Below are 14,281 nucleotides of genomic sequence, written 5' to 3'. Positions count from 1 at the left end.
ATAAAATCTCATGGACAATTCACTGGAAAGATTAACACACGATTAATGGGAGGGCAATTTTTCTTTTTAAGGTTAGCATTTTAGTTTGATTGTTTTATCCCCATAATTTTAATGAACATCCCTTTTCCAGCCTCCAGTAATCCAGCCTCCTGACCTGACAAATTTCCCACTTAAAAGACAATCGGCTCCTTTCTCTTCCAATGCTCTTCAAAATTATACCACTTGCAATTCTTATCAGATTATGAGTGCCATGTAGTTAAAAGCTTAAAATAATAAAACACTTCCAACTTCTGCTACCTTCATCACTTTTTCCTTTTGTTTTTTCTTTAAACGATACCCATAGCCACACTCTTCGGCTGTTGTTTGGATGGCAAGGTGGCACAGGCATGGTTAGCACTGCTGCCTCGCAGCACCAGGGACCTGAGTTCGATTCCCGGCTTGGGTCACCATCTGTGTGGAGTCTGCACATTCTCCCCCTGTCTGCGTGGGTTTCCTCCGGGCGCTCTGGTTTCCTCCCACAGTCTGAAAGACGTGCTGGCTAGGTGTATTGGCCAAGCTAAATTCTCCCTCAGTGTACCCAAACAGGCACTGGAATGTGGCGCCTAGGGGATTTTCACAGTAACTTCATTGCAGTGTTAATGTAAGCCTACTTGCGACACTAATAAATAAATTTTAATGTACTCATGACGTCTTTTGTTACTTAATCTCTCCAGCCCTCCATCCTATCACAGACATTTTTTGTTCTTTATGCTCCCTCCCCACTTCCACCATCTTAAAATCTCTTACATTTCTATCTTTCATGAGTTCTGATGAAAGGTCATCCTGACCTGAAATGTTAAATCTATTTCTCTCCTCAGATGCCGTCTGACTTGCTGTGTATTTGCAGCAATTTTTTGTTCTTTGTGCAAGTACTTTTGTGAAACTGGACAAAGCCCAATCCCACCACATCAATCAAGAAACACCATTTCATCGAACATAAATATTTATTTTTTTATAAAATAGCACAACAGGTGTTTATAGCTGTGTGCCTTTTCAAAAATATATATTATAAATATATGAATAGTAATCTTTCTATACAAATTTAATGAGTTGATAAAATATAATACTATAACATAAAGCAAGTCTTCAACATTTGTTTCTGTACCTTACAGGATTTAAGTATCCAAATTATGTTTTTGACATCAAAAATATCAATTGCGCTTAGTTATTCCATAATTATTTAAATCCAGTCCGTAGAAGTAATTATATATCGCCTGTAATAGTTATAACTTATCCTTGATCATCTAAAATGTGTGGTTTAGATATCTTCAACAAATTGATAAAAATAAAAATCACTTTATATATTTAGTATATTCTACTGTACCAAAGTGCTTTATAACATGTACTGTACACTGCTTTATAACACTGGTAATTCACTGCAATATAAAATCAACAATTTGTTTTATTTGCTTATTTATTTAAAAAATCTATCAATGGTGTTTTTGGAACCAGAACATCTTGCTTTCTTGGTTGTTGGCTGCTGGGCTCTGGATAGAGTCCTGAAAACAATTTTAGAAAGAAAATATTCATAAGTATACTTGCAAATAAACTAAACATTCAGCATCAAGTTCAGGTGACTCAGTCTACGTTTGGATTTGGATCATATTCAGATTTACACAAGGGTGAATGGAAAGGCGATGTTTTCTTCTGAGCACTGAGTTTGATGATAGTGATGAGAGGAGGATAGGAACTGATTACCTGTCCAACAAGCCAGGATTAGTGTAGGTTAGAGGCAGAGGAAAGACGACAGCCAGGTTTGCATTTCTGTCAGATCGACATTTGTTTGTACAGCAAATTTCTAATCTTGCCCAGGTTCATTTAGACATAAATCATGAAATCAGGTTCCCGGACAGTTAAGCCCAGGTACTCTCTTGCACATCATCCAGTGAGGAGAGAACACTACATTGCGCTGGTGTCTTTGACTTGTGATGCAGGGTTCTCGCTCAATCAGCAGAAACACCAAAGATAAACTTAGCAGATTTTTTAAAATGGGTCTCCCCATCCACCAGCCTTTAAAAATCAAGCAAGTTCACCACTTGTGCTGTTGCCAATTGAGACCCACATGTCACTCCCCAGACTTCCCTCCAGCATTCTTAAACCATATTCATAGAAAAAATGTTTCCATAAGAATATTTACATTTCTCATATTCTGAAACTAGTTTTCCTTACTTGAATGTTGCTGAAAAACAAGGCATGTCATCAAAGCTTTTTACCTTGCACTAGGATAGCTAGCAAGATTAACTAACTGGTAAAAATACCAACAGTGTATACTGAATGAGAAGAGAGTGCTGATTGCTTGGCAAGTCAACTCTGATTAGTAGAGGTGTTGTCATGGAGAATGCAATATACAACAGTTAACTGCCAAATTTTTGCTCAAATCAGGTAGGTTGAACCTGATTGGTCAAGGCATTGCAATGAGGAATGAATCAGGGAACGGCTGTCCCCAAAGCTTTTGTTTATTTGGAAAAGGTGCAATGTGTGGACATGCTCCTCCTGCCTGCAAAGGACAGGGCCTAGTGTGTGAATATGTGTGGCTTCTAGGATGCGTAAATGAGCCACATTGCGAACTCAACTGCAATCAAGATTGTTTAGCAAGTGCAGAATCACATATAACGTTGGACACTATGATTTAAGTTTTGCAAGCATGGGCTGGTTGGTGATCAGTACTTTGCCTATTGTGAAGGGACATGCTGTTTGATACGATCCACCAGTTGTTGGGATGTACAGCCGACATACTTGGCATCACATTGGCGCTGAAATTCATATTATTCAGTTGTGTGCTGGGTAGAGTGTCTTTTCAGCTTGATAGCAACATCCTGTTAGTGGAGAAAACCACTTAGGCCGTTACTGCTTTTCTGTTCCTTACACACCTTGATGGGCTCCATCCTCCACTCAAATTCATTGGGGCAGTCAAATAAGCCCACCTTTCTCAACGTGCTAATCGGGAAATCTGTCAATGAGTTTTCTCTCTACCACTGTCTATCGCAAGCCTGCCTCCACTGGTCAATATATAAGTTGGAATCCTACAGTTCCACCCACTATAAGATTGGCCTTACTGGCAACCTCGTAAATGGAGCCTGAGCCATTTGCTCACTGTACATGCTTGATGCTGAAATAGGGATAATAGCTACCCTGATCAGGGTCACCACTGAGTGTATCATGTACAAACTCATGAATGAGCCCAAGATGCCAGGAATGTAGGGCGAACGTCCCAATTGCTTACAGATGACATCAAAGAACATGCTCCTTTGACAATTCGCAACAGGCAAAGTAAAGCCCATACTTCTCAATCTTCTCGTGCTGTTATTGTTTCCTAAACTGTTGCTACCTTTAAGGTTGATTTATCTTGCAAGCTACCCTGATGAATGGAAGAGTAAAAGCATGAGTAATAGCATGTCTCCTTTTTTCTGCAAAACTCAAGTTCTGCATTACTGAACAACTATCTTTCCTTATTATGCACCAGACCTGACATGGTCTCCAATTCTCCTATTCATTCCAAAGGGTGTTAAAGACCATTTTATCCCAACATACAATTCAAATCTTGAGATATACAGAAGCAGAAAATGAAAAAAAACTTACTCCAAATATAAGCAGTATTTGTGGTGTCCCAAAAATAAGACAAGATGGAAGTAGTACAAAACTAAGCCAAGAACATGTGCTTCCCATGGATAAAAACTGCAGAAAATACACTCCCAAAAATATTTTGAAACAAAGCCATAGTTTTTCATTAATACACATATCAATTCAGAAGGTGTAACTCAAAATGTATATATAACAGTTATAATCAGTAAAGGGGGACAACAATACTACCTTGATTATCTCACCTTTTTGTTCGAACAATTGAATTGGAAGACGGTTTCCCTGATCCTGTCAGACCTATCAATTAAGAAAGAACATATTATCCTCTTCCCTCCTCACACAGATTAAACAACTCATAAGTGCTTAGCATTCTATTCAAGCACTACAGAGCCATAATCTTTTTTACAATAATTATTTACATTGGAGGGGTGAAACATTTGTGCTATCCAGTCGAAGAGATTCAGGACAGGGAATGGAATATTTTGTTACTTTATGCACCAGCGTTAGCCTCTAGGTCATGCATAACAGACACCCAGAAAGGAGACTAAAGTTCCTTAAGCTTCATCGGCGAGTTTTCCAAGTTGTTACAACGACTTATTTATTGTCACAAGGATATGCCCTTTTTTAAAAAAACATTCAAATTTCAACTGATTGGAAATTTTGCAATTTGAAATAAGACAAAACAGACTACTTAAAAATGCAAGGCCACCTTACAAGTTGAAGGTGAAAAACAAACAAACCTTCAGACTCATCACTGTCTAAGGGAGAGACATTAAAAGGCATAGGCTGGATGTTGGGACAATGGCTGCCACAGGCAGACCCACCCAAAACTCCTTGGAAATACACAATGCATGTAGTCTAACAGGCCTGGTCACAGCCACAGCGGAGAGATTGCATGTGACACAGGGAGTGTCGAGAAAGTTTTCAGCAGAGGAAACAGGCTGAAAAGCTGTGCTCTCTCCCTTCTGGAAAAGTGTTTCCTGGTTTGAGAACTTAACTCTCAAAAACCTACCAGTGAATTTGAGATCTCATAATATCATAGAATCATAGAAACCCTACAGTGCAGAAGGAGGCCATTCGGCCCATCGAGTCTGCACCGACCACAATCCCACCCAGGCCCTACCCCCACATATTTTACCCGCTAATCCCTCTAACCTACACATCCCAGGACTCTAAGGGGCAATTTTTTTTTTTAAAACTTGGCCAATCAACCTAACCCACACATCTTTGGACTGTGGGAGGAAACCGGAGCACCCGGAGGAAACCCACGCAGACACGAGGAGAATGTGCAAACTCCACACAGACAGTGACCTGAGCCGGGAATACTTACAACATCTGCATCTGGACACTCTCAAAACCAGTTAACTCAAATCAATCGTAATGTTTAATAATCTACGCCTCCAGAACAAGCAAAGGACACTTAAATACATATTCTTTTAACTTTTTTTCATTTGGGCTCTAACTTCCCTTGATCTGATACATGAGTATGAGGCGTCACATTTTTATTATTTATTTCTCGGGGTTCATGGTTAATAAATTTGCTCTTTCTTTAACTCAAGAAAACCTTGTTTGATTGGCTCTTTATTGCTCTCTACATAAATAGTTAAATACACTTGGATTTGGAAAAGCATATCCTCCTGAAAAAGAAACGTAGATCTGAGTAGGTTGAACAGAGGGGAGCCAGTTCAACCCTCCTAACCTGGTCATAACATCATATAACATCTAGTAACAAAATATTCCAATAATAAAAGCAGAAAGTACTGGAAGAACACAGTAGGCTTGGCAGCATCTGTGATATGAGAAACAGGGCTAATGCTTCGAGTCCAATATGGCTCTTCCTCGGAACGGAAGAGAGGTAGAAATGTGATATTTTTTGCTGTTGAAAAAGGGGATGGGGAAGGTGGAACAAAATGGAAGGTCAGAGATAGGTTTGAGGTTGGGATAAAAATGCAGGAAATAGGGTAGACATGGTTGAGGGCCCTGTCAACCGCAGTGGAGGCTAGAAAAGCTTGGTTGAGGAAAAACAAAGACATGTCAGAAGCGCTGTTGTGGAAGGTAGTATCATCAAATCAGATGCAAAAGAGGTGGAGAAACTGGGAGAATGGAATGGAGTTTAAGCAGGAAACAGAGTTTGAGGAAGAGCAGTTGAGGTGACTGAGTAATTAATGATCTGCGCAATCTCATTTTTTTTTAAAGAGGACTCCAATTATGTGGAAGCCTGATGCAATAGAGAAGTGGATTTCATCCCATCCAAGTTGAAACCTAGGCCTTAAGGTGAAAGGATAGGAAACTAACCCAATGTACCACTTGGTATTCTATCATTCAGTTTTCATTGCAAAGGAGCAAGAGAAGAATCACTTCATGGAGGAAATTCACTTTCGTTCTCAGCATCCTGCTTTGGATTCTTGCAAGCACTTTTGGTCAGTATCCAGAAACATTAATTTATTTGACTACCTCCTGCTCAAACTGCTTTCCAAACCCCTTCTATTCTAGAATATCAAAGATGATTTTGAGAGGCCACTCTAATCTATACTATCAGAGAAGAAAAAATGTTTTAAGAACGAACATAAGGCCCACAACAAAACAAAGGAGATTGTCATTGATTTTTGGAAGCGTAAAGGTGAACATGTCCCTGTCTACATCAATGGGGATGAAGTAGAAAGGGTCAAGAGCTTCACGTTTTTAGGTATCCAGATCACCAACAACCTGTCCTGGTCCCCCCATGCCGACACTATAGTTAAGAAAGCTCACCAACGCCTCTATGTTCTCAGAAGACTAATGAAATTTGGCATGTCAGCTACGACTCTTAACAACTTTTACAGATGCACCATAGAAAGCATTCTTTCTGGTTGTATCACAGCTTGGTATGGCTCCTGCTCTGCCCAAGACCGCAAGAAACTACAAAAGGTCGTGAATGTAGCCCAATCCATCACGCAAAGCAGCCTCCCATCCATCGACTCTGTCTACACTTCCCACCGCCCCGGCAAAGCAGACAGCATAATTAAGGACCCCATGCACTCCTGACATACTCTCTTCCACCCTCTTCCGATGGGAAAAAGATACAAAAGTCTGAGGTCACGTACCAACCAACTCAAGAACAGCTTCTTCCCTGCTGCTATCAGACTTTTGAATGGACTTACCTTGCATTAAGTTGATCTTTATCTACCCTCTAGCTATGACTGTAACACTACATTCTGCACTCTCTCGTTTCCTTCTCTATGAACGGTATGCTTTGTCTGTATAGCGCGCAAGAAACAATACTTTTCACTGTTAATACATGTGACAATAATAAATCAAATCAAAATCAAATCAATAACTACGTCGCAGTGTATTTGAAACGCTTCAGTTTTGTGCACCCCCACTTTCACAAACTTCCCTAATCTGTTAAAAGGATTTAATTAACATTTTCTCAGTCTCTTTATGTAATTTATTGTCACTGACCCAAACCCACATTCTCTCGGTTATCAATATTGTGTCTTAGATCAGAGGCACAAAAAGGTATACTTTACGTAACGTGCACTTCTGAGGCATCAGACAAACTTGTTTCACAGCTCTCTGCTCAGCACACCCTGACAGCACATTTTTAAATTATCCCAACCCACTCACAAACAACAGGAAGAGAGTTTAGGAGGCAGCGGTGGTTTTGTGGTAAAGTTATTGGATTAGTAACCCAGAGACCCAGCCTAATGTTTGGGGGACATGGGCTCGAATCCCACCACGGCAGATGGTGGAATGTAAATTCAATTGATAAATCTAGAATTTAAAAAAGCTAGTCTTGATAATAGTGATCATGAAACCATTGTCGATTGTCATAAAAACACACCTGGTTCAAGAATGTGCTGAAGGAAAATCTGCTGTCATTATCTGGTTTGACCTACATGTGATTCCGGACTCACAGCAATGTGGTTGACTCTTAAGTGCCCCCTAAAAGGTGCCTAGCAAGATATTCAGTTGCGTCAAACTGATACAAAGTCTACAAAAATGAACAAAACTGGACTTGCTATCCCAGAGGTGGCAGCACAGTGTATACAATTGGGAGGGAGTTGCCATTGGAGTTCTCTGGACTCCACGTCTCATGAAATCGGGTCAAACATGGGCTAGGAAATCTGTTAGTCACCACCTACCTTTGCCCTATTATAAGCGAACATCCCTACTTCTAATCTTATATTAGTAGGATGGTTGTTGATTGAGCAGCTGAAGTTGATTGGGCCTAGGATTCAACTCTGAGGAATGACTGGAGCGATGTCGTGGGACCCAGATGATTGACCCCCAGCAACTATTTTCCTTTCTGCCAGGTATAACTCCAGCCATACTAAAATTGGACTCTTGGAAACATGATTGCTCACCTATTTCATTCGAAGTGCATTCAGTCATAGCTGGCTGTGCTGGTCTTTCAGTTAGCTCCTGTATAACCCCTTGATTTAGACAGATGTCAACATGCCTGTTGAACAATGACAGATCAGTTGTTTTTTGCTTAATGTTGCAAATTGGACAAACCAGGCCAGCCGGTTCTTCTAGATGAGGTGGGGCCCTTTCATGTGATGCACTGGCAAGTCTTAGTGATGGGTTTGACTGTTGCTGCATATGAGTTCTCTGCATGAGCTGGTCAACTTGTGTAAAGGAGGGCACATCTAACATGCGAGCACTGGATTCTTGTTGACCAAATTGTTTCTCTCCCTGTATTGGATTAATAGATTTATCAGATAATTTATTGCACAATAAAGCGTTGTGGTCTGAAATTTCCTCTTTTAACATATCTTTATCCTTAGTGAGTTCCATGTTTTTTTCTGCATTATTAGGAAGTTCCATGTGATGTTTAAATGTGTCCTTCAGGTGAGCCTGGTCACCCGATTGCCCAATACAGCATGTCTTGTTTTTTACTGAGAATTCCCACTTGAAGCTGTTATTTTCAGTTTCTCCTGTAACATTTCTGTAACTTTTGGAAGGTCTCTCCTCATATCCCATTCCTTTCTGTTCATTCAACTGATCACTTTTTAGATCTATTATTTTATTTTCCAAATTATTATCCAAGCCAGACATTTTCTTTGTGCTTATATAGCTTATTTTTGAAGTATTTGGTTTGCCTGCTGTCTCTGTAACTTGAAAAGACCTGGTTACACATGGACACTCGTCAGTTTGCTTGTTAAATTCCCTTGAAGTTGGTATGTCCTGCATTTTGAAACATGTTGGACTGGTAGTCTTTAATTCTCGGGTCAGACCACTGCCCTCAGCAACAGTGCCTCCGGGGATTGTTACAGCAGGTTTGCATCTTTCTTGTTGCTTCTTTGCAAGAACCTGATTGAAGAAGGACTGCCCTTGGTTTTCCTGGCACTTTTTATTAAAGAAACTTTCCCTTTTGGATGGCTCTTGAGGTTCTTCTTGATTTTTGACACCTATGTTGTCAGATTCAGAGGTGCTCTCAGACTTTCCAGTATGCAAAAATTTGATAATGCTTTTCTGGTGCGATCTTTTCTCCTCTTGATGGACAAAGCCAGACACTCGCACACCTGTACAGGATCAACGCAAAGGAGAAGCGATAACTCATTAATTTCACAGTAGTGACAGTTTACTAAGTTAAATCAATGACCAGATAAAATATCCTTTCGGTGCGCATGAAAGGCTCAGAAATGTCTTGTGCATTACTTATAAAGTATATAAAACACAGCTTAATATATTATCAACTCACGGTGTGAGAGCACAGCATATTGGGTTCACTGTTCGTTCAAGAGCTGAGCCAACGAGTCTGGGAACTTCCAGTTAGTGACTAACCGTTTCCAAATGGGGAATAGAACAGCATAAATATAACTAAATAGAATAAAAATAAAGCTGCTGCCACTCAACTTCTCCATCAGTGAATCACTTGTGACATCAGGAGATCCAAAAGGGTGAAATAATGCAAAGTTTGTCAAATAATGTTTACAAATTCAAACTCGTAAATTATTGTTACCCGTTACGTTTGTAAAGTCAGGGAGGACCCCCACTGTTTTCCACAAAGAAAACTTCAAAAGGAGTTCTGTTATTCCTACCACTTTTCACAGGAACTGCAATCTAGGTCACATTCTATGCAATTTATCTTGCTTTTTATCTGCTTTCTCACAAATGTATTTATTGGAGAGATACTGAGATTTCCCACTGTGGTAAAGCAGAAATGTGTAAATGATGGGCTCACTCCTCGTGCTCATCATTGCTATTATCTCTTTCCTTTCTTGTTCTCGCTGTGCTTTCTGAATTCTGCTGAAAAGTGTCATCCAATGTACCCCTCGGCTGGCTGACCTGTTTCTTAGTTCCAATATTTTCTGTATCTATTACAGATTTGCGACATTTTCAGTTTTTTCTATTCGTTCATGGGATAACAAAGAACAACAAAGACCAATACAGCACAGGAACAGGCCCTTCGGCCCTCCAAGCCCGCGCCGCTCCCTGGTCCAAACTAGACCATTCTTTTGCATCCCTCCATTCCCACTCCGTTCATGTGGCTGTCTAGATAAGTCTTAAACGTTCCCAGTGTGTCCGCCTCCACCACCTTGCCCGGCAGCGCATTCCAGGCCCCCACCACCCTCTGTGTAAAATACGTCCTTCTGATATCCGTGTTAAACCTCCCCCCTCTCACCTTGAACCTATGACCCCTCGTGAACGTCACCACCGACCTGGGAAAAAGCTTCCCACCGTTCACCCTATCTACGCCTTTCATAATTTTATACACCTCTATTAGGTCACCCCTCATCCTCCATCTTTCCAGTGAGAACAACCCCAGTTTATCCAATCTCTTCTCATAACTAAGCCCTTCCATACCTGGCAACATCCTGGTAAACCTCCTCTGCACTCTCTCTAAAGCCTCCACGTCCTTCTGGTAGTGTGGCGACCAGAACTGGGCGCAGTATTCCAAATGCGGCCGAACCAACGTTCTATACAACTGCAACATCAGACCCCAACTTTTATACTCTATGCCCCGTCCTATAAAGGCAAGCATGCCATATGCCTTATTCACTACCTTCTCCACCTGTGACGTCACCTTCAAGGATCTGTGGATCTGTAGATACGCAGGTCCCTCTGCGTATCTACACCCTTTATGGGTGTAGATACGCAGAGGTGAGCGTAATTGCCCATCCCCGAGGGCATTTAAGAGTCAACCACATTTCTGTGGGTCTGGAGTCACATGTCGGCCAGACCAGGTAAGGACGGCAGATTTCCTTCCCTAAAGGACATTAGTGAACTAGATGGGTTCTTTATGACAATCGACAATGGTTTCATGGTCATCAGTAGACTTTTAATTCCAGGTTTTTTTTATTGAACTCAAATTTCACCATCTGCCGTGGTAGGATTCAAACGCGGGTCCCCAGAACATTACCCTGGGTCTCTGAATTACTAGTCCAGTGACAATAGCATGAGCCAGCACCTCCCCTTTAACTTCAGAATACAGCAGAACATTGCATCTGGAAGAAATTACAGACGTTTCTTTTCTTCCCTTTGCTGCCAACAAACAAGCTGCTGTATATCTCATACTCTCTCATTATAGGGGAACACCTTATACAAGCAATAAATAAGACTTATTACTACCTAGTCTATTTTTGTCACCTTGCGAAAGTGAACCAAAGGCCAGTCTTGTCAAGATTAATGAAGAGTATTATAGAACTAAACAAATATTAATTACTGTGCATCTTTATTTAAAAATTCCTGCTGCGCATTACCCATAAGTCTCAATCTCAATGGCCGGGGATGCACATTGTTAATCTCAGTCTTTAATAACTCTTGTGCAACAGCAAAAATCTCCTCTTCTTTGGAAACTGGTGATGGAACCGTGCAGGCCCTCGTCTTCACTTCAAAGTTTACGTTCTTCAATTTGAGAGTTACTGTCTTTCCCTACAATTTTAAAAGGAAGAACTCTTTTACAAACAGAACATTCCTTGAAACTATTTCTCCCCCCCCCTCCCCCCCACCCAAGTAACACAGACTTTTTGTATTATTAATTTTGTGAATTATGCTTAAATTATATTGTGCTAACAAGGTAAAATTACAGGTACATTTTGGTCGGTAGAAAGGGAAAGGAACTACAAAAAGGATAAAGCCGTACCCTTAGTCCTTCCTTTTGGAGATCTTCTTCAAGATCATGACAAAGATCACGACATAAGCTGTACTGTTCCACTGCTTTGCTGATTTCATTGAACGTTCTGAAATTCAAAAGGAAATACTGTATCACATATGGTTTCTAAAGTTAAAATGTACACTGGGGAGATAAAGTGGATACCTTAACACAGGGTTTCCCAAGCTTTTCCGCAAAACCCTTTTGACCTCCCAAGCGTACTGACAGAAACCCTGAGAAACATTCTCCTTATATTGAAGAATTAAACCACAGAAAAAGGATGATGATTTGATTTGATTTATTATTATCACATGTATTAACATAGTGAAAAGTATTGTTTCTTGCGCGCTATACAGGCAAAACATATCGTTCATTGAGAAGGAAACGTGAGAGTGCAGAATGTAGTGTTACAGTCATAGCTAGGGTGGAGAGAAAGATCAACTTAATGCAAGGTAGGTCCATTCAAAAGTCTGACAGCAGCAGGGAAGAAGCTGTTCTTGAGTCGGTTGGTACGTGACCTCAGACTTTTGTATCTTTTTCCCGAAGGAAGAAGGTGGAAGAGAGACTGTCCGGGATGCGTGGGGTCCTTAATTATGCTGGCTGCTTTGCCGAGGCAGCGGGAAGTGTAGACAGAGTAAATGGATGGAGGTGGTTTGCATGATGGATTGGGCTACATTCATGACCTTTTGTAGTTCCTTGCGGTCTTGGGCAGAGCAGGAGCCATACCAAGCTGTGATACAACCAGAAAGAATGCTTTCTATGGTGCATCTGTAAATGTTGGTGAGAGTCGTAGCTGACATGCCAAATTTCCTTAGTCTTCTGAGAAAGTAGAGGCGTTGGTGGGCTTTCTTAACTATAGTGTCGGCATGGGGGGACCAGGAGAGGTTGTTGGTGATCTGGACACCTAAAAATTTGAAGCTCTCGACCCTTTCTACTTCGCCCCCATTGATGTAGACAGGGGCATGTTCTCCTTTACGCTTCCTGAAGTCGATGACAATCTCCTTCATTTTGTTGACATTGAGGGGGAGATTATTGTTGCCGCACCAGTTCACCAGATTCTCTCTCTCACTCCTGTACTTTGTCTCGTCAATGTTTGAGATCCGACCCACTACGGTGGTGTTGTCAGCAAACCTAAAAATCGAATTGGAGGGGAATTTGGCCACAGTCATAAGTGCATAAGGATTATAGTAGGGGGCTGAGAACACAGCTTTGTGGGGCACCGGTATTGAGGATGATCATGGAGGAGGTGTTGTTGCCTATCCTTACTGATTGTGGTCTTTGAGTTAGGAAGTTCGGGATCCAGTCGCAGAGGGAGGTGCCAAGGCCCAAGCCACGGAGTTCGGAGACGAGTTTCGTGGGAATAATAATGTTGAAGGCTGAGCTGTCGTCTATAAATATTGCGCAATAGGTACAAACATGCAAAAACTTAAAGGATGATTCCATGTCATATATGTATACATTTATTATAAATAAAAAAGTTCTGTTATTCAAAAAAATGCTTCCAAAGTCTTGCCTGCTTTTTGACATCTAAATGGGGGCACCCACTCTCTTACACTTACTCACCAACACCCACCCCCTCAACCACTCTCACACCCACACTCCGCTCGGGCACCCGTGACTCCAGTTCCTCTCAGGTCCCTGTGGCCCTGGTTTCAGTTCTACCTGGGCTCCCGAGACCCCAGCTTTGGTTCTTCACAGGCAGCATTAGCTTTGATTCCTTGGGCCCCTGCGGCCCCAGCTTTGGCTCCCCTTGCACCTCTCCGGGGCCAGACCTACCACTGTCTAACACCATTAATGGTACCCTTTACACTGGGACAGATTTTCTCCCTTAGAATTCTAACTTTACACACATTTCCTCAAAAAGCAAACATTTATCCTCCATTCTCTACGACAACAACCACATTGTTTCCCTTTTAAGGATGCTTATCCTGCCACAGGATTGTTCAACTCCTTCAGTTCAATACTGAGGCCACCCTGGACAGTCCTACTTTACTGTGATTAATCAATCCTCCATCTCCTCAATGTTTCTTTAACCATCCACCATTTTTCACCATCTGTTCTCCAAAGTTCACTAGCTACTTAATCAATAACAAGAACCAGAGTTTATTCTAACCAAATATAGGTAAAGTATAAGCAGTCCAATCCAGCATCAATGAAAATCCATGTACCCATGCTCTGAGCCAGCTATCTAAGAGTGCACTATCCAAATGTCTTGCATACCCGAGCTGAGTTGTCACCACTGCCAAGGCCACTTAATTCCACCTTTTCTAAATTGCCCACTTTCACCTTACCTCACTTCCACTGCCACTTGATGCCTCTAAACTCAGCTTCGAGGTTTTTCTTGCTGGTTTTCCAAGATCGAGGGGGCGACTCTCCTCAAAAAATTCTAAGTGTTGAATTCGTGTGAAAACTGGAGTAAATCACGCTGGTTTTTTTCAAGCGGGGTTTTCAAAATGAATCTCCCACACTCTGCACTGCAGAGGGCACTAGCGTTAATCACAGGGCCTATTCGTGCTGAAGAGGCTGAAATCAGCGCCCTGAGTCCCTGCGCATGCACCGATCTCCAGGATCGGTGCATGCTAC

General features: G+C 41.4%; 1 protein-coding gene across 3 annotated transcripts in view; it reads right to left on the bottom strand.

Annotated features, from left to right (window-relative positions):
- Window positions 1-967: 967 nt before the first annotated feature.
- The window catches only part of polk (polymerase (DNA directed) kappa), a 109,338-nt gene continuing 96,024 nt past the window's right edge, over window positions 968-14,281 (bottom strand). For all 3 annotated transcript variants that reach the window (XM_078214920.1, XM_078214921.1, XM_078214922.1), the window contains 5 exons: window positions 11,690-11,786; window positions 11,307-11,478; window positions 7,965-9,125; window positions 3,864-3,915; window positions 968-1,538 (listed from right to left, as the gene is read on the bottom strand). In XM_078214920.1, coding sequence (XP_078071046.1) covers window positions 1,454-1,538; window positions 3,864-3,915; window positions 7,965-9,125; window positions 11,307-11,478; window positions 11,690-11,786 — 1,567 coding nt within the window. In that variant the 3' untranslated portion in view covers window positions 968-1,453. The remainder of the gene's footprint in view (window positions 1,539-3,863; window positions 3,916-7,964; window positions 9,126-11,306; window positions 11,479-11,689; window positions 11,787-14,281) is intronic.

This window comes from Mustelus asterias, chromosome 6 (genome assembly GCF_964213995.1).
Source record: "Mustelus asterias chromosome 6, sMusAst1.hap1.1, whole genome shotgun sequence".
NCBI classification, from domain to species: Eukaryota; Metazoa; Chordata; class Chondrichthyes; order Carcharhiniformes; family Triakidae; genus Mustelus; species Mustelus asterias.
The sequence above is the reverse complement of the archived record's forward strand: the minus strand, read 5'-3'. Positions and strand labels throughout refer to the sequence as shown.